The sequence below is a fragment of the Xyrauchen texanus genome, chromosome 42 (genome assembly GCF_025860055.1).
Source record: "Xyrauchen texanus isolate HMW12.3.18 chromosome 42, RBS_HiC_50CHRs, whole genome shotgun sequence".
Taxonomy (NCBI): domain Eukaryota; kingdom Metazoa; phylum Chordata; class Actinopteri; order Cypriniformes; family Catostomidae; genus Xyrauchen; species Xyrauchen texanus.
The window spans coordinates 10,079,042-10,105,491 of NC_068317.1; the positions used below are offsets into that span (position 1 = coordinate 10,079,042).

The 26,450-nt window shown below is 38.6% G+C and overlaps 1 protein-coding gene across 3 annotated transcripts in view; it reads left to right on the forward strand.

Annotated features, from left to right (window-relative positions):
- LOC127635303 (partitioning defective 3 homolog) overlaps positions 1-26,450 on the forward strand; it is a 605,753-nt gene that overhangs the window by 210,930 nt on the left and 368,373 nt on the right. For all 3 annotated transcript variants that reach the window (XM_052115228.1, XM_052115230.1, XM_052115229.1), the window contains exon 4: positions 25,264-25,430. In XM_052115228.1, coding sequence (XP_051971188.1) covers positions 25,264-25,430 — 167 coding nt within the window. The remainder of the gene's footprint in view (positions 1-25,263; positions 25,431-26,450) is intronic.

A 26,450-nucleotide genomic window follows, 5' to 3' on the forward strand; every position in this document is an offset into this window, starting at 1 on the left:
GGGTTGTCGAGTGTTTCGAGTCCTGAATAAAATGCAGGAACAGCGAAAACACCCAACTGGGAGGAACAGCATAGTGTGCAGAGCAGCATAGTGTGCAGAGCAGCACCAGCCTGACCTGCTGCTTGATAAGCCCCTCCCACTAAAGTGGAGGTTGTCCTACAAGGCTTTGAGGGGAGAGAGGGCTTCTTAAGTGAAGATGCCGAGCCCGGCGAGAGATAGCCCGCAAGCGTCTCTTCGACCGGCGGCATCACTGAATACCGCCGTGCCTCAGCACCCACGACAGTCAAATATAATGACGTCGAGGGTATGTGAACACGGGAAGAAAATATATATATATATATTTTTTTTTTTTTTTTAGGGGTTCTCCAGGAGCGAAAAAGCTCTTAATGGAGGTTTATCAAAGAAGAGAAGGAACCCATGAGGCGTTCCCGTCTCTTTTTCGCGTGGCCAGACCAATCTGGCAACCACACGAGTAACAACATCGAGCAATTCCTCCGTAGATTTTTTATCGCGGACGGAAAGCTCGGAGGCGGGAAGAGAATAGCGATCCACCTCATGATCCGAGAAGCGTCGAGATCATGTGAAGAAACAGCTGGGTTTGGGGAGAGAGTGAGAGAAAGGGATCAACCCATCTCTTGCTCCTCAGCCAAAACCATGCACGAGCCCCACGACCGATCTTCTTTTCGAGAGTGCTGACTCCCGGAAGCAAGCGAGGTGAGCACGACGCACTCTGCCTGTTAAAGCAAATCGCAGTGCTCGCACCCGCCCTGCTGCAACGCGAGAGCAGCGTGCTCCAAAACAAACAGCAAAAACTGATGTGTGTCGTCTTCAGCTATAGAGCAGAAGAGGGAACACGCACCATTTGCGACTTTCAGTCATTCTCTTTTTTTAAATATATATATATATATATATAATATTTTCTAAACAGAAGAGAAAAGAGAAAAATGTTCACTGCACACTGTCTAACTGATTCTAACTCCTAACAGAGGAAAGAAAGTTTTGACAGGGTGTGTGAAACACACAGAAACAGAATCGCTCTGAAAAAAGAGTTTCTGACGACACCTGGTGACGTATCCATTTATAGCCTGGCCTCAGGTGCATCTAATGATTACATCAGCCGAGGCTATAAATTCCGGTTAATGTTCATTGACGTGTTTCACACAATATTTCAGCTCGGCTCACAGCGAAAGCTGTTCCCCGTAGCGCTTAGCAGCGCAACATCGTAGTGAAGCCTTTTGTAAAGGGAACAGACTTTTAGCTTATTTGAACATTCTGTCAATGTAATGTAGTCTAGGGGATTTTGTCTTAAATGATGACTTCACAGGGTTTTTTGATAGGAGAATAATAATGGTAGCCAAGCTGTAAAGTCGTTCCAAAAGAAATGTACAATAAAATGATGGAATGAACAATATGTTTGAGCCTAAGTCTTTAAAGGAATATGTTTGAGCTAAGTCTTTAAAGGAATTAGGCTTTAGTGATGATCACTTCTAAATGGAACACACCATAACTCAGATGGGTTGAAAAGATATGGCAGTGCAAGCCAGAACTGCCTAAACTCTTTGCCAAGTTTTACCAAACCCATGCATATGGCACTTTTCCACTCCACGTTACAGTTCAACTCGCCTCAACTCTACTCACTTTACTTTTCTGAACTTGCATTTCCACTGCAGTTTAGTGGCACCTCAACGTGGGTGGGATTTGAGGCTGATATTCATAGTTGCTCCCTCTCTACTGCCGTGACACCATATTAAACACGAAACAAACTGACAAAATCAATAACACAACTGCTAGCTGTTAGCTACTAGCTCATTGTGCTGCATAAAGAAGTTGTTGCATGGTGATTTTACACAAGTGTAACAGTTAAATTGGCCTGGTTGTTTTAGAAGCAAGCTTCCAGTAGCTGGTCAACTAAATAAAGTGAAGCTTTCAAGCATAGTATAGCGTTAACATAACAAAATGTACCATCATCTATCGTGGATCAATGCCAGTCCCTGGCACTCTCGCTCCCATTGCTCGCTGGTTAAGGTAGAGTCCATTTGGTCGAACCACTTCCAATTTTCATTGATGGTTCTGTAGTCACTTTTATGTACATGTCGGAAATCCAGTGACACAGGTAGTAACGATTCTTTCTGACCAATCAGTGATCTGCAGGATTTTGACGTCACATTTAGTATCGACTCGGCTCACTTGGAACCTCGACCGAGGTGTCAGTATCAGGTACCAGGTACTATTCACAATGGAATACCCCAAATAAGCGAGCAGAGTCGAGTTGAGTCGAGTTGTACCGTGCAGTGGAAAAGCCCCAATAGATGATGATGATGATGATGTAGGTGCCTATTTGTTAAATTGATGAAGTTAAAATATTTCCATATGCTTGTCATAATCCACCTCTGTCAAAAGGCAGTCACTGCGTTTTGTCATATGCATTTATTCTGGTTATGTTCTAATTATGAATGTTACAAGTAATTTGTGTGGTCTGACTGAGGGTCTGACCCATGTTAGGAATGAAGTTAACAGTGCTTTCTCGTTTAGCCCAGCTTCCAGAGAACAAATACACATCTGGATAAGGCCTGAGTCCCAGTGAGTGTGTCTCAACCTTGAGAGAAAAGATAGCTTATGTTGTGTTCTGTCTAATGATGACATTGGAGTCAGAGGTGAGTCTTCTCTTTAGATAAACTGGTTTCCAGTTCCTTTGACACCAGTTTATCTAAAGAGAAGACTCACCTCTGACCCATTTCTGGGTACCAACTTGACTTAGTGTTTTAAAAATATAATCTTTTGAATGATTGCATTCACGTAGTTAAACAGAACATCATGTTTGTAAGATTTCTAGAATTGTCTGTACTGTTCACCTATCAGATCTCCGTAATCATAAGAGAGTATGTCAATTTATTTGCATATGCCTATAATAATTACTGTTGTTTCAGTAATCAGTTAGATACTCAACTCATTTTCTCTTTCTGTCTTTTGCCATTGGAATTTGGGAGAACTTTGAACTCTCTCCCTATCGATTGAAACTTCAACTTTGACTCCAGGTTATCATTCTAACACACTGGTCTCTGTACTGGGTATAACTGTATCTACTTTCATCCCTGAGACACAATAATTTAGATGTGGAAATGAAGAGAGGATACAGCTATGATTAACAGCGACAGCTCAGACCATATTGCTCTCCAAACACTTGCGCACACACACATAAGCTTTCATATCATACACAGCCTCATTTGAATATATATTAGTACGTTTTGATTCTGTTATTGAATATGGAATAAAGCTTCAGAGAGTGTGGATCTATTGCTAATATTAAGATATTGTGATTGTGTTTAGAAACATTATGTTAGTTGGACAGACAATTGAGACAATTGTGTGAGAAACCACAAATGTTGCATTTCTAGAAAACAGCTTCTCTCTTGTTCTCTTTCCAGAACACACTCGTATTCACACTCAACATCATAGAGGTGAATGTGTTCCCATATAACTAGACTTTTCTGTTTGATCCATTTATTTTATTTATTGTAGAACTCTGAAAGCGTGCACAGGGGGAGGTCTGGTGTAGAGCTCACCCAGTGTGTGTGTGTGTGTGAATATCCTCTCTCATGTGAATGCTGCCATCAGGAACACCATTATTCCCAAATTATGTCTGTGTGTGTGTGTGTGTCTGTGTTGTGGGGGGAAGGTACCACTACCACCAAAATGCATACATCCCTAATATTCTCTTGATGTTCCTCTTGTGCTCTCAGTTTGTCTTCCATGTGGTTTATGAACATCATACCAGACTTTAGAAAACAGATACTTCTGGCTCTAAAATCTGACTGGATGAGACCTTTAAAGCTGTTGTAAATGTGCCAAAAGACACACACCTTCGACCACATTTCAATTAAATTTAAAATCAATGCTGCAAGTTGCTATGTTGCATTGCCAAAATAATCAGTCTATAGTTAGGACTAATTAACTTCAATGGCCAGGTCTGGACTGGAAATCTGGCATACCGGGCATTTTCCCGTTGGGCCGACGCACTTTGGGTCCGATCTGGTGTGGACTGGCCAGCGGGAGAACCAAGTGGGCCGGTGGGTTTGCCGCAAAACGTACCGAATGGGCCGCGATAAGCAAACATTAGCCAGCACGTTATGCAGAATTATAATGAACATTTATTAATATTATAAACTTATATTTATGTTATTGTAATATATATATATTACTACTATATCAGCTAATCATCTTGTAATGCCTCTCGTCCAATCAGATTTTAGGATTAACTGTTATATAACTCTTATATAGTGTAATTGCAACTTTTTTTTTGTATTATGAGTCCCCGGTAATCCTTATGAATCCACACACAAGAGAGCTGCCTACCTAGGCAGCATTTTATGGCATCATAATGTATGCTTCCCGAGGCCAAGACACCATATCATGTATATTTGCAGATATGGCAATCCTAGAATGCATTGCGATGAACTTTGGGAAAAACAAACAGGTGGTGGACTAAGTTGAGAGAAATGCTAATTATAAATATACTTATATTTCATGCAATACTGAAAAGTATGGGGAAAAAGTTTCAAATGAATGAAAAATGGTTTAGCAGTCACTAATGATGACGAATGCTGTCTTAAGGGCCATTCAGACCGAACTATTTATTGTGCAAAAAAGGGAAATGCAGCGGTAATAAAAATAAGAACAAATTTAAAAGTTTAAGTTCTTTTAACTTGACAGGACATCTAAAAAGCATGGTACTCTAGCACAAAATGCTTAAAAACACAGAGACACAGCGCAATGTTCAAAGACATCCATCTAGCGCATGTTTGCATTGAAAAACAATGATTATGAGTAGATGGATGCAAAAGTGTGCTTGGCGTGAACAACCCCTTAGAGCAGGGGTTTTCAAATTGGGTTAAAGTGAGCCTCTCCCTTAAGAACTTGAAGACAGCCATGCACCCCAACCCCCACCAACAACACCTCCACAACCACTAATTAGGCTATTATTATTGGTACTTCTAGGCTACTACTACAAAACAAATACATTTTCTTTTTATTAACAAACTTTTTATTAAGATATCATCATTCCATTTTAAAATAAGTTTTATTTTGAGATAGAAATGTTTTGAATAAATTAGGGCTGTCGATTTAACGTATTAATTCAGTGCGATTCATTTTACAAAAAATAATGCGTTTAAAAAAATTTACACAATTAATCACAATGCCCCCGGACCAGAATAAGGAAGATTCCTTAGAAATGCAAGCTTGTAGTACCACCTGTTTACTCCAGAGGGCAGTAAGTGAAACTTCAGCTGTTTTTGAGATTTTAGGCTAATTCAACTCTGAAAATATCAACATCAGATATCGAAAGACATCAGCAAGATGGACAGCGCTGTTTTGTCACAGAATCAAATGCATAAAAATCACTTCCACATAGGCCTATGTTAGCCTATATCTGATTAGCCGATTTTACCTCTTCATTTTCATCGTCCCTACATCAGTGGGAACAATGAGTCCGGCTGATGCACACAGCTGATCGATGCGGGGCTGCACGGTAGAAAGGAATAAATGTAAATCGTCCTCCACCTGCAGCCTTGATCGGTATTTTAAGCAGGGTCAAAGCGGAAAAACTTGCATTCACATAAGTAAGTGGAGGTGAAGGGGATGAGGACTTTCATAGACTTTCGAGAGAGGTGGGGAAACTCAGTCGATACAAAGCGATCCATTTTGCAACACGCATTTGCATAACACACACTTTTACACGCAAGCTAGCAGGACAGATGTGTACAGACGTGAACCATTTTCAGGGTTCATACACATTTTTACCAATCATTTTCCATAACTTTGAGGCGAATTTTCATGACCATACATTTCCTAAAACATCCATGTACACATGCCAAATAAGAAAAATCCATGTCAAAATTTACCACAACATATCTTAACTAAAATGAATGACAAATTACAAGCTATGTGGTTTACTAGAAAATAAACATTTATTTAAACATCTCTCACTGACACCAGTATGACTGTTAAATAATATAATGTGTCAAACCCTGAGAACTCCATTGTGTAGCCTTCATAAACATAAATGACTCAGAGGGACAAGACTGTTTGAAAAAAAAAGAGAAAAAGGAAATAAAAGTGTCCAGAAAACACTGACATTAACGTAACTAAGATTAAAACAGCAGACTTTAATGCTGTGGAGGCACGTTAGGTCCCAATGCAAGATCACTCCAATGAAAAAAATGCTTTTAGGATAAATAAGAAATGCGTGTGTTTGTTTTTGTACAAATGATGATGTCATCATGCTTAAATTGGCAAAAACGCATGCACACATCATTTTCGTGTTCTGTATTGCTGTCTGCAAAACAGTTTTCACGTTAACAGATTTTCATGTGAACCGTGTTCTGTTTCGGACTAAACTGTCAGCGTGAAATCCCCTGCTTTTGCTCCGGTACACTGATGCGACTCTTGACAGAAAGATCAAGGGACATCAGTGACAACCAGCACAGGTCTTCTCTCATGTTTTCCATTAAAACAGGAGAATGTATGTGATACTGAGACTATTCAATTGAAAACCTCTGCTTAGAAGATATCTGCTAATGTAGGGGGCGTTCACTAGGTAACACAAAAAGCGAGGTAGTTTACTAGAATTTGGAGCAGAACTTCTCTTTTCCTGGTATTTACCATTGCAAGCACACCTCAAGTGTAATATGACAGTATTCTGTTTCCAAATCTTTTTTAACACTTTGAATGTAGAGTTTGCTCCCGACGACCGGCTTGATTACATACGACACTCTCTTCCAATCATTCCCTCTCTCTTTCTTTCTTATATTGTGATAGATAAATAGTGATGGTTGTTCTCGATAGAACAAAAAATCACTAAAAACCTTGACTGGACCTTATGAAATCTGAGATGAGCATATTTCTCACTTTTATAACTCAAATTCACAGCTGTGGTTGAGACGTGATGGCCCTTGAGCCCGTATAATCACGGATGTTCCGAGTTTTCATCTGATGAATTTGCATTGATTGTTCTTCTTAGTAGTAAGAGAAGGCAAAATGAGAACCTCTCCTATGTTTGATTGTTAAAAAAAAATACAAAATTGAAATCAGCAGAGGTCAGGGCAACTAATAATTGGATTGGTGATGAGATGTAAATGTTGGTAATGATTGTGATTTGCTTGTAATTATACATAATCAGGCATTTGCATGACTTGTCTGGCTTGAAAGTGTAACCTTGCAAAAAGTCAAGAGAAAGAAATAAAATTCAAAGCTTTACAAGACTGTCAGCTGGCGTTGAATCTTAATGCAGTTGCACTTGCATTGGACTGTCTGATTTACTTTTGCTGCTTTCGGAGCGCGATGGCTGATATTTATAAACATGTTGTGTGTATTGGGAGATGTGGAGAGTGTGTGTCTGGCAGAGGCCTTGTGCACTGAGCAGGGGAGGTCCCTGGTGGGCTCAGAGAAGCAGGCACTCATTAGCACGGGTGTGTGCTGCTTTCAGGTGCTCAACCCTGGGGCACGCTGGCTGACATGCGGCCTCTCTGCACTTCCTGGATTTGTTTAGCTTAGCTCCAGTAACTCTTTCCAGCAACCCACATCACTCTCTTTTGCTCCATCTCTTCCAAATTACTAAGTTTCCATCCTCTTCACTCTACAGTTCATAAAATAGTGTGATACAGTGTTTTATTTGCAAGTGTTCTGCTGTGCCAATAAATACTTAACATTTTATAATACTTAAAGGAATGGAACCATTCCTTTAAGTATTTACCCCAAAATGAAAATTCTTTAATTTTTCACTTACCCTGATGCCATCCCAGATGTGTATGAATGTCTTTCATCAGCAGATCACAAATTAAGATTTTTAGAAGAAATATCTCTGTCAGGTCCTTACAATGCAAGTGAATGGGTGCCAGCATTTTGACAGTCCAAAAGTCCCATTTAGGCAGCATAAAAGTAATCCATGCGACTCCAGTCGATCAATTAATGTCTTCTGAAGCGAATCGATATGTTTATGTTAGAAACAAGTCGATAATTAAAATTCTTTAACTTTAAATCGGCATTTCCGTCCAGGGCTCTGATGCCCATTCGGCACGTTTTGTGGCCAACACACCAGCCCTCTCGGTTCTACCGATGGTCAGTCATATATATATATATATATATATATATAAATAAAATTCAGAAAAAAAGCAGACTATATATTTTGTCTCCTCTTTTTTTCCCCCGACAGAAATAAAGAGAGATTTTATTTTATAAACTACATTTTAGTCTCGTATTTTTTCGTCAGTAATATTGCATGTTGGTATAGTCACAGTTAGTGTTTAATGACGTCGGTGCCGTCTCGTTATCGTCTCATCTTAGTCATGGAAAAAAGGTTGTTGATGAACATTTTTCGTCATAGTTTTAGTTTACAAAATTAAGAATAATTTGTTCCTCTATTGTAAATAAGCGCTGCTTCCCAATTTTCCCGTGAACTCGCCGATTCGTCAACTGCCGGCAGGAAGCGCTTCTTAAAAGTTAATAAAATTTTCATTATCGATTTATGTTTTACACAAATGTATCGATTCGCTTCAGAAGACATTCATTGATCGACTGGAGTCGCATGGATTACTTTTATGCTGCCTAAATGTGACCTTTGGACCGTCAAAATGCTGGCACCCATTCACCTGCATTGTAAGGATCTGACAGAGATCTTTCTTCTAAAAATCTTAATTAGTGTTCTGCTGAAGTAAGACAGTCATACACATCTGGGATGGCATCAGGGTAAGTGAATAATGAGAGAATTTTCATTTTGGGGTGAACTATTCCTTTTAAATGTATCACATATACAACTGGTCATCTAAATCAATGTTCATTTAATAAATATCTCTCTTTTTTCACGTGTTCACAGGCACACACTTATGGAACATATTGTTCTTTTGAAAAGATTCTTTCAACCTGGTCTCATAGAATGAATGTCACTCTATATACATTTTTGAAAACTGACTTTTTCGTGCTGCTATCTACATTCCGCTGCAATTTCCTAGTAAAATGAATACGAGGTGCTACAACAACTGTGTGATTTAATCATTGTCACACAAATCAAAGTACAATTGCTGATTGAAATTTTGATTTTATAAAAAAAAAATATTTTTCACTTTATTACTCACCCCTGCTAAGTTATCAAAACACGTTTACTTTAATGCATGATTTGAACACTTTTATCACAGACCATCCTACATACAAACACTTATTACTATGTCTTTAGCTTGCTTTTTCACTCACCTGCTCACCCGAGTGTTGGACTTTGTGCTCGATGGCCGCTGTTCAAGTCCAGCCAAAGATGCAAGGAAGTGAAAGTGGCATAAAAGCAACACAAAATTATTATTTTTAATTTTATTTTTTCTATTTCGACTTTGCATATATGCATATAATTTGTGAATCGGTTAGGGTTAGGTGTTGGTTAAGGGTAAGGATGTTTGTTTTAAACTCATTTATCTTTCCAGACACTATTGCTTAGATTTGGGGTAAAGTTTTAGGTACAATTCTAAAATATCTAAAATTCACCTTAAAAACCTAAAAAAAAAAAAAAAAGTCTTATTACAACCTCATTTCACTTGGTTTTGGCACCCTCCACTGGACACATCACTTGAAAACTGCAGTCAAACATGTAATGAAGCATGCATTTTCAGTTTTGCAAAAACATTGCAATGCTCACATAAATTTCATGAGACCAGGCTGGATTCTTTTTAATGACTCGACTGAACTGATTCCCAAATAAACCGATTCTCTAAAGTGAATCAAACTTCCCAATTTTGGAGAAAGGAGATAAGAGCACATATACATATCAATGTGGTAGGGGAGGGTCTAGGAAAGTCAGAAAATGGGAAACAAACAACAGCAATTAATTATAACATCATTAGCGCTTCTATTAGTCATTGGTCATCCCTTATAGAGTTATTGGTGCCAAGCAGCAAAATATTTTCTGGAATATAAGATTGGGTGCTGAAAAACAAAAAATTACAGTAAATTGTCAACACAGCATTCTATTAGGTTATCCTCGTCGATTGCTCGCAAAATTAACCATACTGCACAACATGCATGCAACGTAATCTCCTGATTGGCACATTTATTTGTAATAAATCAATAGAAGTGATTGGCCACTCAGTCTGAAGTTAGGCAAATTAGTTAGGACACATTGTGAACCACAGACTATATCAGTTTGAGACTAAATTAACTCTGAATCTGAACTGAATCAGCTTGGGTTACTCCCTCATTGAACCTTGGTCATCATGTCTGACTCCAAATTAGCGGAGAACTATTAAGTGTACTTAAATAGTAAAGAAAGAAGAAAGAAAGATATCCCTGTGTTTTAGTTGTTTGTAGCTTATCTCTCCATCTCAGCACAGGCCATGTGCCATACTACATACTTACGCACATCTGGTTGCTCACTCCACTGAAATAAAGACCATGCAGAAAGTGTGGTAAAATGTAGGTGTTTCCAAGAAGACTATTAATGATCCACCTGATCTATGGTACCCTACTGCTTCTGTATCAGAACCACGGAGGTGTTTTATGTTTGTTCAGTGATAGATCCTCCAGAGAGATTGCAGGGGGCTGATTCCAGCCTGACGGTTGGCTGCAATCGCAGTGACTGGTAGGGTATATAAATGCAGTGACAGTTAACAGGGGCTTCCCTGCCTGTGCGCCATCACAATGACACTAGATCCTCAACCATTAGGAGATTGCCTGCAGGGAAAAGAGCCGACACTTGTGAGCATGCCAGCTTTATATAATCAATTTGTTTTGTGGCTGGCCACTGGGACACCTTCCTCCCTTTCTCTTGAGCACTGTGGTCTGGTAAAAGTCATTAGGAGGACATAGGGGGATGTAGAAACTCCATACAATAGCTACATTTACTTGCACCAAATTAAGGCAATACTGCAATTAAATTGTTGTTCATGTGAACATAATATTGCAATTATGATATTGCGATTAGGCTAATATAATCATAGTAATGATAATCGCAGTAAGATATGTGTAGTACTCCTAGTTTAAATAGCTTTATATTGGAATATAAATGCTTTAATCACATTTCTTCCACATAGTCCAAAGAACGCCTGCACCAGTGTTGCAGATGGATGACGTTACATTCAAACACAGGTTCAAAAACATTGTGAATTAGAAGAAACTGCCCTTACATCTTGGTTTCATTTAAAGTCCATTTAGTTTTGTGCACCGTTTCCCATGTTGTGAATGTCCATGTGTAGTCTGAATTGATTGTTGGTGATATAAATAGACCATATTAACCACAAAAAAATAGCAAGTAAACATGTCTTTCAAATGAGTCTGTCCTCGTGGGCAGAACACAACAACATCCAGCGCGTGTATTCCAATTCACCATTCATACACCAATGCAAGGTGCTAGCCTGCCATCGGAAGCAACTTGGGGTTCAGTGTCTTGCCCAAGGACACTTCGGCATGTGGAGTCGTGTGGGCCGGAATTCGAACTACCAATCCTGCGATTAGTGGCCGACCCGCTCTACCAACTGAGCCACAGCCGCCCCTATTAGCTTGTTGATTATGTAGAGTATTAGCTAGTTTGTTAAAATATTAGCTGGCCAGCTACTTGTTAAGTTAGTAATTAGTTGTTGTATTAGCTAGTTGTTTAGGTAGTTTGTGTATTCGTTTGTTATTTTGCTTTAGCTAGTTAGTTATTTAGTTAGTGTATAAGCTATTTATTTAGTGTATAAGCTAGCTAGTTAGTTGGTGAGATAGTTAGTTAGTTTCATGAATTGTTAGTTAGTATACAGTATTAGCCTGCCAGCTTGTTAGTTAGTTACACTAATTAGTTCTTGCATTAGCTAGTTAGTTAACATATTAGCTTGTTAGTGTTAGTTGGATGGTTGGATGGATGAAGGTTGCACAAAAAGCTAAAATTACACATCATTATGTGATGATGAAAGCATGGCCCTTTGATTCTTACATCACAGATTTGCATCACTTTCCAATGTCTTTACAACCCTCACTCCTTCTTTTATAGTTCTGGTCCATAAGCTCTGACATTCTGTTTCACTTTTAATATCAATTGCAGAATCAGTAGTTTGATATGCATGGCTGAATGTGTCTAACTGCTTGTCTGTTTTTATTATAATTTTTTTTTTGGATTGAGAGTATTTCTCTGAAGATTCAACCATCCCAAGTCTTCTCATGCTGATCAGGCTTGCCCTCAAGCAAGCTGAACAGACCTGCAACCACAATTTGAAATGCCCTCAAAGCGCACTCTAAAATAGTGCTGCTTGTCAGTGGAGTATCACAAAGTGACTTTTTGTTCTTTGTCATAAAGTGCCTTTTTTGGAACGTGTTGGAATTGTCTTGAATTATCTCTTAATCATGCCACCTTGTTCAATTAGTGACTTTGACAAAATGAGCATGAAGGAAAGGGCGGAGACCCCGCCGTAGCCTTGACAATGGAGTGGGCGGCAAGCTCGCCTAATTCAGATTATTAGTCATAGAACTATAAAAGTGCCACAGTTTAATCTAAAGCTTAATAGGCTTACTAATTATTGTAAGCAATGTAAAACGATGGGGGAAAAAAACGATTATTTAATGAGGTGTGACAACTACAAAAAAGCAACAAAGCTTCCTTGTGGTGCAAGATGAGTTTATTGTTGAGTTTAGCAATCTAAAACATTGTGTGTGTGTGAGATGTGGACAATTTTTGTGACATTCCTTGCATTTTGGCAGGCGAGTTTTACATGGGAAAGCTACACTCACATGTCACAGGAAAAAAGTAATACCTTCTGCAACAACCTTTCAACTCCAACTCTTTCCTGTTTTAATTGTCCTCTCTTTTCCCTTCTCTCTTCCTAATTGTTTTTTACATTTTATCCCCTTTTTCTCCCAATTTTGAATGCCCAATTCCCACTACCCGTATGTCCTCGTGATGGCGAGGTTACTCATCTCAATCTGGATGCCAGTGGACATGTCTCAGTTGCCTCCACTTCTGAGACAGTCAATCCGTGCATCGTATCACGTGGCTTGTTGTGCATGACACCGCAGAGACTCACAGCATGTGGAGGCTCATGCTACACTACACGATCCACGCACAATTTACCATGCACCTCATTGAGAGCGAGAACCCCTAATCCCCTAAACCCCTACACTCCCTAGATACTGGGCCAATTTGGTTGCTCAGGAGACCTGGATGGAGTCACTCAGCACACCCTGGATTTGAACTCAAGACTCTAGGGGTGGTAGTCAGCATCAATCTCTTCCTATTTATTTCTTTCTAATAAAATATTGACTGAGTGATCATATAAAGTATCATGTATCCACCTTGAGTTTACCTGCTTGCCTTTCTTTACTTTTGTCCTCCTCAGCACTAGCTTGCTAAGTCAACGCATGCAAAAAAGCACTAAATAAACTGGCAGATCCAGCTCAAAGTGTGCCACAGTCTGTTAACCACCAGTCTCAGCTTTTTAGCCGAGACACATGGTGGATCATTAGCAATGTCACTCAGTCATCTGCATTCATGGGGCACATTGTATTTCAAGCCTTTGATTCAAAGACTGACTACAAAGCAACGTTCACTTCAGTGGGATCAACTTTGTGAATACAAACTAAGGCAGGATCGCTTTCCCTTTCGCCAGTCCCCATGACGCTGTCAGAATGAAACACCCACATAATTTGTGCTTGCGCGTTTGAGAAAAACACACAGCAGCATCAGAAGTCAAAACTTAGTTTTTAGAGTTTATAGTGAATCTGTCTCCTTCTCTCTTTGAAAGTTTTCCCCTAATTTTGTCTTTTTCTGTAGTCATATAAAGGTCTAAAGGGGCCATACGAGGGATCAGCTTAATAACACCTCTCATTAATGTGCTAATGATCTGTGATTAGATTGCGGTTTGCTCCGTTTCCTTTTCAGCCTCACTCTGACGCAGCATATTGGCTCTGCTAGCTACCAAACTTTGTTTCTGTCTCTATGTGCTTTTGAACAAAAGTCCTGCCATTATGCCTTTATCATGCTCAAATTAAATGGAAATGGTCCAAGTCCAAGTATGAATTCAGGAAATTCCATCTTAAGGTGTATTTGATTTTGATGAGTTAAGCTAGTGTCCTGCTTTTCTTTGGATCCAAACAACATAAGCAAGGGTAGAATATGGTCCTGCGAAGCCCCAGGGCACCATCCTCATTGGAGGCCCCCTATTGTTGCAATTTAAATATGTAATGTCCAAATGACAAAAAACATACTGCAAATTAAGTCACAATCACAAGATCTAAAGTCAATACAAGAAATAAAGTTGACATTACAAGAAAATGTAATGTGCTCTACCATTGCAAAAGAGACGACAATGTACCACAACTAGTGTAAAGCATTAACTCTGCAAAAACTGTGGTAGAAGGCCTTGTTAGTGCTGAGAAAATACCAGGAATGGATAACATTTGGATTTATTCATTGTTTACCCATTGTCTATGTCTGTGCCAGATTACATATGTAGAGGCTTGTTTCTGGGTATCTTTCAGTTTAAGTTCTTTCTGAAATCCAATTTGCTTTATTTCCGCTTGATTTCAAACTGACTCTTTCCACACCCTCAAAATGGATCTTATGCATTTATATCCATCAAATGATCTATCAGAGCTTTCTCTAGTGTGTAAGTGGCCCTTAGCATGGGCTAGCCATCCCACACCATGGCTTGTCATTTCAAGTGTTGATAAATTGGTGAATTGATTTGCATGCAGAGTTGAGTCTGGGCAACCATAGCCTCAGGCTCATCCTGGCAGCAGTGATTTGATTCTCAGGAACATCACTTTTGGAACTCGTATCCTGAGGCTGTGTTTCCCTCGCTAACTGCATGTCTCCTACAACAATGAGGGCCAGGGGGACACCATGTGGTTCACATGATTCAGCAACAGTACTTTAGGAAGGCTATGATGAATGAAAGCAAAAAAAGAAAGTAGTTTCTCAATGATAGCAAACATACAAACCAAAAATGGCTCATCAACTGTTGAAGGGGATGAGAAAACACTTTCTATATCTTTTGTTGTTGATGTCAAAGGATGTGTGTCCAAGCTGAAACTCTGTTGTGGCACAAATGAATCTGTCATTTGGCAGAAGCTAGCCACATTAGGCAGATGCCAACATGGACAGGTTGCATGCCATGCCATCATCCTTGAAAACCTTGAAAAAAAAAATCAAGTAGGGTAAAAGAAAATATGACCCATACTACATTAAATATGGGTTAACTTGAAATAGTGGCATCGTTTGTGACCACAATGTGTTTTATGTTTTAAATTATTGGCTGCTGAGAGTATGACATTTTTTAATTTTTTGTACAGTACAATTTAAAGTTCTTTCAAAGCCAAACCAGCCAAAAAGCCAAACCAGCTGAGAACCTCTGCAACAGAGATTCTTAACCTTGTGTTGAAGTCTGTCTTACAAATTGTACTGTAGGTGACTCTACCCATATAATGTCAACCTCAAAAGATGGAGCACCAGCTACACATGAGAAAGTCCATACAGACTCTTGTGGAATTTTCTGAGAGTAGATGTCTCACCCTTGAACATTTTAAGTGCTGTTTGTTTTAGGTTTTGTGCTTACCCTCCCATTTTATTAAAGTACTTTTTCATAGGTGGACACACCCTATTGCCAGATCTTTACTGATATGTTTAATGGAAAATAATGGGGCCAACAGGTCATTAACACAAGTGTGTTTCTTTCTTTCCTTTGTTTTTTTTTTTTGGCTCATGAATCATTGCTTTGATCTTCAGGAAAAAAAATTATTTGACCATTCCATAGTTATTATTTATGTCAACTTGATTAGCCACACATTATATTCAGAGCTGGGGGAAATTCTGAACAAAGATGAACTGATTTGACAATATTCAGAGTTTTAATAAGTCAAGCTTCATACATTTCTTGATCTTTGAAACCAGAAAATCATAATAAGAAATCTGGTAACAATTTGTGCTTGTCAGTTGAAATAATGTATGAAAAGGAACTCCTTTACAAATACAGTATGCACTTAGTTTTGTGTTTATTCAAGACTTTTTTTTTGCCTCACTGTCTTTTGAACGAGCATGCATTTGCCTAGCAATACTTTATTGAATGAAGAAAATATAGGCATCTTAAGTTTTGCTCAAACTGTAAATTGACAGTTTTTGATGGGGCAACTTCTATATGCAGTTTTATTCCTGGTATCATCCCTTATCTCAGCTTAATTTGCAAAGTAAGTCATTGAGACATAAGTCATTTATAGGATGATTCCCCTGAAAGTGTACCGCTGTGGCTTTACGGTCCTATCAATACATTTCATTTGTTTTAAGCATACTATCCAGCTCAACACAACAGCATTGACTCAGCCAGGTGTGTGTGTGGGGAGGGTCTGTCTGTTTGTGCAACCAGTGAAATACAGGGAGAATTTTCAGGAATCAGTTTTAAAATTGATTATTTGTGCAATTCCGATTGTTCATGCTTGTGATTCCGATTGTTCATGCTCACAGAAATGTCACATTTAAGCTTCAGTTGTGGACAAACTGAAAAATTCAAATTTCTTTGAAGTGAAATTGGATGGTCTGGCAGGCAACAATCAAGCAACAATATATTAACATTTTAACTTTATTGCCAAAAGCATAATGCATTCAACTCATGTCTTGTCATTTCAGATCAGAAAGCTGTTACATTATAATCCATTCTAAATAATTCAACAGGCAAATACTGTTTATTTTCAATTTAATTTTCAATTTCAATTTATGGATTACATATTTACCTGCAAGAATTCCACTGCACAGTCGCCAACTTACAAACTGAGAGATGAGTCAAAATGATTGTCTGTAATAATGAATAACAACAGATGCCATCCACAAACATCAACCTGCTTACCCTGTTTTGGCCAGAAATTCAAGAAATTACATACCCAAACTAAAATGGTCACAGTTCATGAAACCTTTGGACTACAGAAATGATTGTGGTCTTTTTGGGAGAAGGCACTTACCCAAATGTCAGAATTACTAAGTCGTGAAGACCCAGAAATTACCCAGAATATTCCTTTCATTAGTATGTTACATTGCTCTAGTTAGCAAGCTACCTCTTTCTGCCAAACTGGTTTTTTTTATACTGCATAGCTATAATGGCTTCATGCTGAAATGTATCTTGGCATCAACAAGACATCAAAGTCAGAATCCCCATCTTTCCTTTTTAACTGTTAGCGCCCCTTTACACTCAGAGTAACTGGCTGAAATACCATTTGCAATGGAAACTTCAAGGGTGTCATCTTAGAACAAATTGAAACATTATCTCCTTCCAAATTTACAACATCTGCTCATTAAACTGGCGGCTGTGCTTCTGAACAAAACATTTGTCTTTGAATTCGTACTTTCTTCTGTGGACATTTTTTTCCGCCTGCGATCCAGTTGGTTTTCAACCTTCCTTTGTTTCATTATTTCTCTGCTCTCTTCCCTGTATCCAAACATGCAGTTTTTACCTGCGCAAATTAGTAGAGATAATTCTAATTGTGTTTACAGCACACTGCTCAATAAGCAATCAACTATAAGAACACAGGGATGGACCCCATTGCCATTTCTACAGAGAGATTTTGCCCTAATGCTAGGTTTTCATTTCAAGTTGCAAATGGGCTTAACATTTTGGAAAAAGTTGAAAAGTAATTTCTCTGCTCTCTTCCCTGTATCCAAACATGCGTTTTTTACCTACACAAATTAGTAGAGATAATTATAATTGTGTTTACAGCACACAGCTCAATGAGCAATCAACTGTAAGAACACAGGGATGGACCCCATGTTATGTATCAATTAAAAAAAAGCCTGTCACAAATAAACACTTATATTCCCTGGGCTAATCTAACCCTAGTAAAGTAAAAACGATTGAAATAGTTAAAGAAAAAAACCAAACATAAATAAATCTGTTTTCCAAACTGTACTTCCCATTCGCTGCCAGTGCATGCGGCCACAGAGGTCGTTTCCCCCATCACTGCCAGTGTCCACAACCACAGCAGACATTCCCCTGTCCCTTTCTGAACTTACAAAGGCTGTTCCACAGTCACTGTCTGAGCTCACAGCCACTGAGCCTACTTCCCAGTCACTGCCAGTGCTTGCGGCCATGGAGGTCGTTCCCCCATCACTGCCAGTGTCCACAACCACAGCAGACATTCCCCTGTCCCTTTCTGAACTTACAAAGGCTGTTCCACAGTCACTGTCTGAGCTCACAGCCACTGAGCCTACTTCCCAGTCGCTGCCAGTGCTTGCGGCCATGGAGGTCGTTCCCCCATCACTGCCAGTGTCCACAACCACAGAGGTCGTTCCCCTGTCCCTTTCTGAACTTACAAAGGCTGTTCCACAGTCACTGTCTGAGCTTACTGCCACTGAGCCTACTCCCCAGTCGCTGCCAGCGCTCGTGGCCACGGAGGTCGTTCCCCTGTTATTGCCAGTGTTCACGGCCACAGAGGTCGTTCCTTTGTTCCCTCCTGTACTCACAGCCACAAAGGATGTTCGACGGTCACTGCCTGAGCTCACAGCCACAATAGCTGTTCCCCCATCACTGCCTGTGTCAATAACCACAGAGGTCGTTCCCTGTCCGTTTCTTTACACACAGCCACCAAGGCTTGGATTTTGTGAAGTCCAACTAACAGACCTAAATAATGCATTTGTAGCTCTGTTTCATCCAGACTGGCTCATTTGTCATCCTTCATCCTTTGTGTCATTCACTTGGGCAGATGAAGACTGTAACTCAGCTACGCAAAACACTGCTGTAGCTCGATACACATATATCTGCAAATTTCATATAGTTTGTCCAACAAGGTAACTGTAATGTTGGGGCAATGGCTTCATGGTATTTACATTAGGGGAGCTGAGCCTAGTTATAACTAGTTTGCTGATTAGGACTCCTCCAGGGACTCCACTCTGATATCCTGGTGGTGACGCTGGGGTGTTGTCACTCGGTGTTGCGTTAATTGCCCTCCCCCTTGTGCAACTTTGATTGCTGTCCCCAACATGTGGGAAATGTTTGTGAAACACATCTGTTTTTTGAGGCGAATCATACATTTTTTTACATTCATACTTGAGTAAACAGATGTGCTCTTCAATTTCTTGGCTACCTTCCTATCTCTTTGTCGGTCTTTATCCTTGAATTCTACTATATCTCACTCTCAAAGTCAGACAATGTTTTTTTCTTGGTTTTCAAAAAGAACTAAAAAACTTTCTATTGTCTGGAGCCTTTCACATACCACAGTGTAAAACTGCATGGACACTACACAGTCGCTATACTCCGGCAGTCATGTAGGAGGCTCTCTCTATCTACTTATGCTTTAAAATCCCCTCAGCATGTCTCTATAGACCACCTCCTCTCTTCCTTATTGCAATAAATCCCACAGCTCTCACAAAAACTGAAACTCAGCCTCATTCATATCATATCTACTCACGATTAGCTGCTTCTAAACAGAGTTGCCTATTAGCTAACCTACTGTACTGTTCAGGGCAGTATCCTGCCAGACAATCATCTAAGTTCACTTCCTTTTTGAACAGATTCCAATATATTATTTTTTTGGGCACTTTTCCATTGTTCCATCGTAGAAAGGGTATTTGCCAGAACTTGAAAGTTGATCTACCCCCTTTAAGAGAACTTTTGTACCCTAGTGGCAAATGCAAATGTAGGTTGAGATATAGTATAAAGAGATCCCTGTCCAAACCTCCAGAGATATAAATATGTATGTTCTGGTGACACTTGCCTCTTTAAAATAAGGTTCCACCAAAGACATAATTTCATTTTTTATTAACTCATCCCCTTCAATTAGTCTCTTTGGCTCTCTGAACATTCAGACATTGGCCAGTCCAAGAAACATAGAATATTTATCTTAATATTATTAGAATACCAAGGTCATGTCCACAATATCCAATGAAACCCATAACATTTGCGTGATTAATCCAATCATTTTATTTGGAATATAGATTGGGCAACAGTGGGAGAGAATAAATAAGGATGAAATGGGAGTTATCATTTTGGTTTTTGGCCTACCTGATTTTGCTCATCAGTGTGTCCTTCTGCTCCCTTATCAGTATTCCTCAGTGTTCACTGTACTCTCCTCTACCCACTACTGGCAGCCAGTCAGGGCCACTTTCCTTTGGCAGGTAAGCAGCCCGCAAGGACAAAATGGACACACAGGCAATTTAAATGATTGGAAGCAGTAAGTAATATATTAGAGAGCCCAATGTTTGAAAAGTCAGAAGTAAATGGCATGTCGTTATTAGTGCCAATTCAATGAAGCAGTAAACACAAGGTTTATAGAGGAAGGAGTTAAAGTTGAAGATGGTATTGTAGCCATATTATGATACAAGAGATAAAAGCTTCTCAGCGGAGGTGCCTATCCAGTTCAAAATTATGTGGCACGTAGACCCTCACATTTTTGCTGCCAAGTGGATTTGAATGCATGTGTTTGTATCTTTGATATTTAGGTTACTCAAATATTGAAGGTAAAAGTTTTTTTTTAAAAATGCTTGCAGAAAGAAACCTTTAAAATATCCACATTTTGTCAGTTCAATCAACTGCACCTATCACAGATCATTTACTCTCCACCCAATCAAATGTTTTTTACTATCATGTCATTCCAAACACAAAAAAGTTCTTGCAAAAAGATGACAAGAACAAAATCTTCTGTTTAAAAAAATAACAAAAATACATGGTGATTTTTGGAGATAATTAAAAAGAAAATTGACACTTATGTTATGTTCATATTGGACACATTTACTGTTCCCGGACAACATTTCTGGGTATAACCTGTCTTTTTCAAAATACACCATTTCTATAAATATTTTGATTGTTACACATTTAAAACTAAGTGCTCATCATGGTTATTAAATGCAGGAGAAGCCAATTTCTAGGCGAGGAAAGCTTATCCCTTCACACATTAGGAGCCCATATTGGCTAGAGTGGAGTTAAATAGCTAATAAAGAAGAAACCTGGGGGTAGTGTGACCTCCATGTGTACAAAGGAATGACTTGGATGAGCTTAACAACAAAAGCCATAGTTGTCAGAGTGAATTCACATGCTTTTTACAATGCATGTGACCACTGACTTGCAAAAACAGGCCAGTATTTGCAATATAAGCAGTCTTGTATTTGGTGATGTTCATGCTCTCTCTCCCATCTGCCGCTGTCTCCTCTCCTTAAATACTCCCGCCGCCCCTCACTGGAATGCGAGACCGGTGTGGCTCACAGGCGGACCTCGTTCACCTCTTATCTTCCAGGCCTCACTCTGCCCAGGCGCCATTCTGCCCCGACCTGCTCTAGACATACCCCCCATCGCCAAACTCAGGACGGGGAATGTCTGTGACATACCCCCTTTCTAGAGATGGAGCACTGATGCATCAGGATGGTCTAATTTTGTGATGACCACGGCAGTGTTTGCCTCTCAGGCTAATTATTGAATGTAATCCCATACATTGGATATAGTTTTACAGTTACACTTCTACTAAGGGGCTCTGTCATTAGAGCCATGAACTGAATGTGAACTGACCACTGACTGGAGTTCTGATCAAAATTGAAGAATAACAGCACTTGGGGCCCACAGCTTCACTCTTCGGGGGAAATAAAAACTCTTTCATATTTTCTCACCAACATATATTTCCAAACCTGTTTGATTTTGAGATGTTTGAATGAATATCCCAGTATTTATTAAATGTATTGATGTATTTTCATGCTGAAGACTATCATAAATGTTCAAGCAATATTGAAGGATTTCTGAACAGACACCGGAGAGAACTTTCAGCTAATGGAATTGCTTTGGGGTCCAATGGGGGAATTTAATGGGGAGAGAGAATATTGCATAACATCAAAACATTCTATGTCTCTGAAATTGGGACTTCTTGTGAGCTGCATATGCAGGTAAACATTATCAGATAGCAGCAGGAATATGGGCATATGCTGTGGCAGGCCGTTGCCAAAGGATGACAGGTGGTTGCTGGGTTATTTGCATAATTATGGATGTATAACACACTCAAGCAAGTCATAAAGCCAGAGAGCTTGAGAAATATCAACTACTCAAAGCACTGAGAGCATCTGCCAGGCAAAAAAGACAGTAACAGTAAGTCTGCCTGTAGTCACTTAGCCACTATTAAAGATGACATGCACACTTTCCTTATAGCTAACTTGTGCTTCCACATATAATCGAGGAAATGCTCTGGAAGAGAAAAGGCATAAAATGCACCCTGTATCTGTTATACTGACCCATTTGTAAACTGTAAACATGCTCAAGGAAATGATATAAATTGAGTATTTGGATAATATGTTATAATTTGTGTACAGTTGAAGTCAGAAGCTTACATACACTTAGGTTGAAGTCATTAAAACTCTTTTTTTTTTTTTTACCAGTCCACAGATTTAATATTAGCAAACTATAGTTTTGGCAAGTTGTTTAGGACATCTACTTTGGGCATGACATGAGTAATTTTTCCAACAGTTGTTTATAGACAGATTGTTTCACTTCTAATTGACTATATCACAATTCCAGTGGGTCAGAAATGTACATAAACAAATTAACTGTTTCTTTAAGCAGTTTGGAAAATTCCAGAAAATTATGTCAAGCCTTTAGGCAATTAGACAATTAGCTTCTGTTAGGAGGGTAACTGAATTGGAGGTGTATCTGTGGTTGTATTTTAAGGCCTACCTTCAAAATCAGTGCCTCTATTTTTGACATCATGGGAAAATAAAAATAAGACCTCAGAAAAAAACTGTGGAACTCCACAAATCTTGTTCATCATTGGGAATTTCCAAACACCTGAAGGTACCAGGTTGATCTGTACAAACAATAGTATGCAAGTATAAGTACCATGGGACTGAAGTACAACAAAGTCAAGGTATTGGAGTGACCTCATTCCGATAGAAAATTTGTTGGCAGAACTGAAAAAGCGTGTGCGAGCAAGTAGGCCTACAAACCTGACTCAGTTACAGCAGTTCTGTCTGGAGGAATGGGTCAAAATTCCAGCTTGAGGAAGGCTGCCCAAAACGTTTGACCCAAGTTAAACAATATAAAGGCAATGATACCAAATACTAACAAAGTGTATGTAAACTTCTGACCCACTGGGAACTTTATGAAAGAAATAAAAGCTGAAATAAATAATTCTCTCTACTATTATTCTGACATTTCACATTCTTAAAATAATGTAGTGATCCTAACTGACCTAAGACAGGGAATTATTTTCTATGATTAAATGTCAGATGGAGTTTAAATGTATTTGGCTAAGTTGTATGTAAACTTCTGACTTTAACTGTATGTTTTGTGGGCTATATATACTGTATATATTTTGACATCTATTCCCATGTTTTCCATAATTTGTAATCCATTATGTGAATTTATAAATTAAATGTTATTATAATTTGTATGTGCCTTATAAGACACATTTTATTCAATCAATTATAAAAGTTTCCCTTTCAGTTTTAAACTTTTAAAGAGTATAATGCATTGTGACACATGCATTTTATTCTTACTATGAGTATTATATAAATAGGCAATGTTGGTAAGTAATGGACTATATATAATCTGATTAAATATTTAGATTACACAATATGTGTTTCTGTAATTATATTACATAATTTTTTTAAATATGCATATGAAATTAACTTAAAACGTTAAAAATTATATTTTCATTGAAATGCAATAAGTACCCCAAAAGTAATCAGATTACCAACATGTGTAGTAAAAAAGTAAATAATTAAAATTTTAGATGTGTAATTTGTTATCAGTACCAGATCACATTTCAGAAATAATCTACCCAACACTGAAAATAGGTTTTATAACTGCGGTATAAAACATATAATGGATTTTAGCATGTATTATAAGGCGTATTCAAATTTTTTTTTTAATAATATATTCACAGTGCTGGGCAGTAACAGATTCAAATGAATCCGGAATACATATTTAGATTACATAAATCAAGTACTAGTAATAAGATTAAATAACTTCTTAAAATACTTTTAAACAGATTACAGATCATTTTTATGGGTTAGGGTTAGGATTACAAGATTACATATTAATCAGGCAAAGGCAGTAGATTGTTCATAATTTATTGCACACACAGACCTGATACTAGCCACCTTCCATAATTATGCTAAAGATGGAGCAGTAATCCACACATAAATGCAGAACTGATTGTATTAGTGCAGTAAAGTTAAAGTTTCACTAATTTCTTACACAAGTGTGCTTTTGCCTTTTATTGAGAACTCTTGATTATTTTTTTATTTATTTGTGATGTTGATTCACAAATATAACAGGTCTGATTTGTTACCACACATTGATGGCGTTTACAAAGCCAAAATTGCTGCCATAAGAACATTTTAAGTATCTTTTTTAATTTCCCTCAGAAGTAGACAAATAGCGAGTAAAAATACACACATAGAAATTAAATAAATAAATAAATAAATAAATGCCAGTTCTCTTAATTTTGTCCATTAAGTTTTATTTAATGCATTTAAGCAACTTTATGTCAAAATGTTACAAATGCATCCTACTGAAATGCATGCAACGTCAAATAAACAAGAATAAGGTCAAAAGTAATAGCAAAAACTGATTAAATTAGTTTAAAAATATAATAAAAAAATAATGTTGTTATAGAATACAATTTTTGTCATGTAATTTGTAATCAGTTCCTGATTATAATTCAGAAGTAGTATACCCAGCACTGTATATATAACAATTAATAAAATGTATAATAATTAAGAATACTTTTTATAATGCATTATTCAGGCGTCATAGAAAACTCCTGTTATACAATAAATATAAAGTATAGAAATAATTCTTCTATACAGGAGCAAAAACACAAAAGATTTAAACAGGAAAAGCCAAACCTGTGAAATGAGCTGTGTGAGACAGAAAGTGTGCACTGGTATCTGCCTGATTCCCCCCACCTGCCCTGCAGTTCAAACCCATTAATGCTCAGCAGCTCAGGGACACCTCTGTCTCTCCTCTCCCATATCTTTCAAAAGCTTGTGTGGTGTGCGCATGTCACAGAACAAGCCAAGCTAAATGGTCCTATTGCCACTGCCTTTCTTTGCAAGGCTCAGAGGAACTGGCTTTGTGTTTGACAGAAATGTAGTGCTGTGTCCCTGTCACAATAGTGCGGGACTGAAAAGGGCCTACAAACACAGAACTGAGCCAATGTTCTGTGTTTGTAATCTGTGGGCATGTTGGGAGGTTGTCTTGTTGTACTGTAGTAAAGATACTCCTGTTATACTTGGAGACAGTTGCTAGAATTGGACACATGGTGAAAAACGTGGTATTAACAAGCTCTTTCTCTGTGTTTCAGACATGCCCTTGCATGTACGGCGCAGCAGTGATCCAGCCGTGGTAGGCCTGCCAGAAGTCCAGCTCCAGTCAGAGGAACCGTCTCGTAAGAACCCTACACGCTGGTCCACCACTGCGGGGTTTTTGAAAACCAACACCACCAGTGGAACAAATAGCCTAGAACGAAAGGTAAGTTCTCCTATCTGATTTTTACTTGGCCAACACATTTTATACAAAGCAACTTTGAAAGGACCCTGCTGAAAAAAACAAGTTTGGACCAACATGGCAGGTTTATGTTGGTTAGTGCTGGATTAGTGGAGAGGTCTGCATGGCCATCAAGTTGAAGCATGAAAAAGGCATTTGAAAAAGATCTTGTAACCCTACCTGTCTTGTAAGGCCTACTTGAAGACTGAACCTGAAATAGGACTGAGTGTTTGTGTGCCTGTGCACAAAAAAAGTAACACATTTGTATGTTTCATCAATGACAAACCCGAACACAACACAATTTCCAAAGTTATGCATGTAAAAATGAATGGACTCGTCATGAAACCCAACAGTTTGTTACGTTTTTTTGGTTCAAGTTGAGTAACAGACCTTTACAGAAGTTTAGTACTAACAACTGTTGCGCCAACTTAGCCATGCCATCTACCAGCAAAACTTAACTTGTAATGCAGGTTGACCAGCATGGTCTTTCTGGGGAAGTTGGTTGAGCAAGGAAGACATTGCTGGTAAAGCTAGTTATGAAGCCAGATGGAAACAATCAGCATCTAATGTACAACACGTGGTGATGCCAATCTATGTTGGTCTTTTCAGTAGGGAAGGGTACTGTGATCATTGGTTTCCTTTAGTAACTGTACTAACATCCTCCATTATTGTAAATGTGTTGATTCCCCTAACAACATGAGCATTTTTGAGAGGAATGGTGAAAATAACATGTATTGGTGGACTATTCCCATGCACTTAAAAACTATTTATTTCATAAGTGTTTAGTTTAGTTAATTGTTAGAGCAAGAAGTGACTTGTCCTTCTCTGTTCTGCCCAAGTCTTTGTACTTGAGAGGCTTGAGATGCTTGATGGCCCTCACCATTGTTGTTGACCTGAAACGTTCTTGGTTATGAAATCATATGTCTTCATGCTGAGAAGAATGGCGTTTGCCCCCTGTATTTGTACCGTTCCTTTTGTTTTGGGCCTTGTTTCGATGGTCGATGC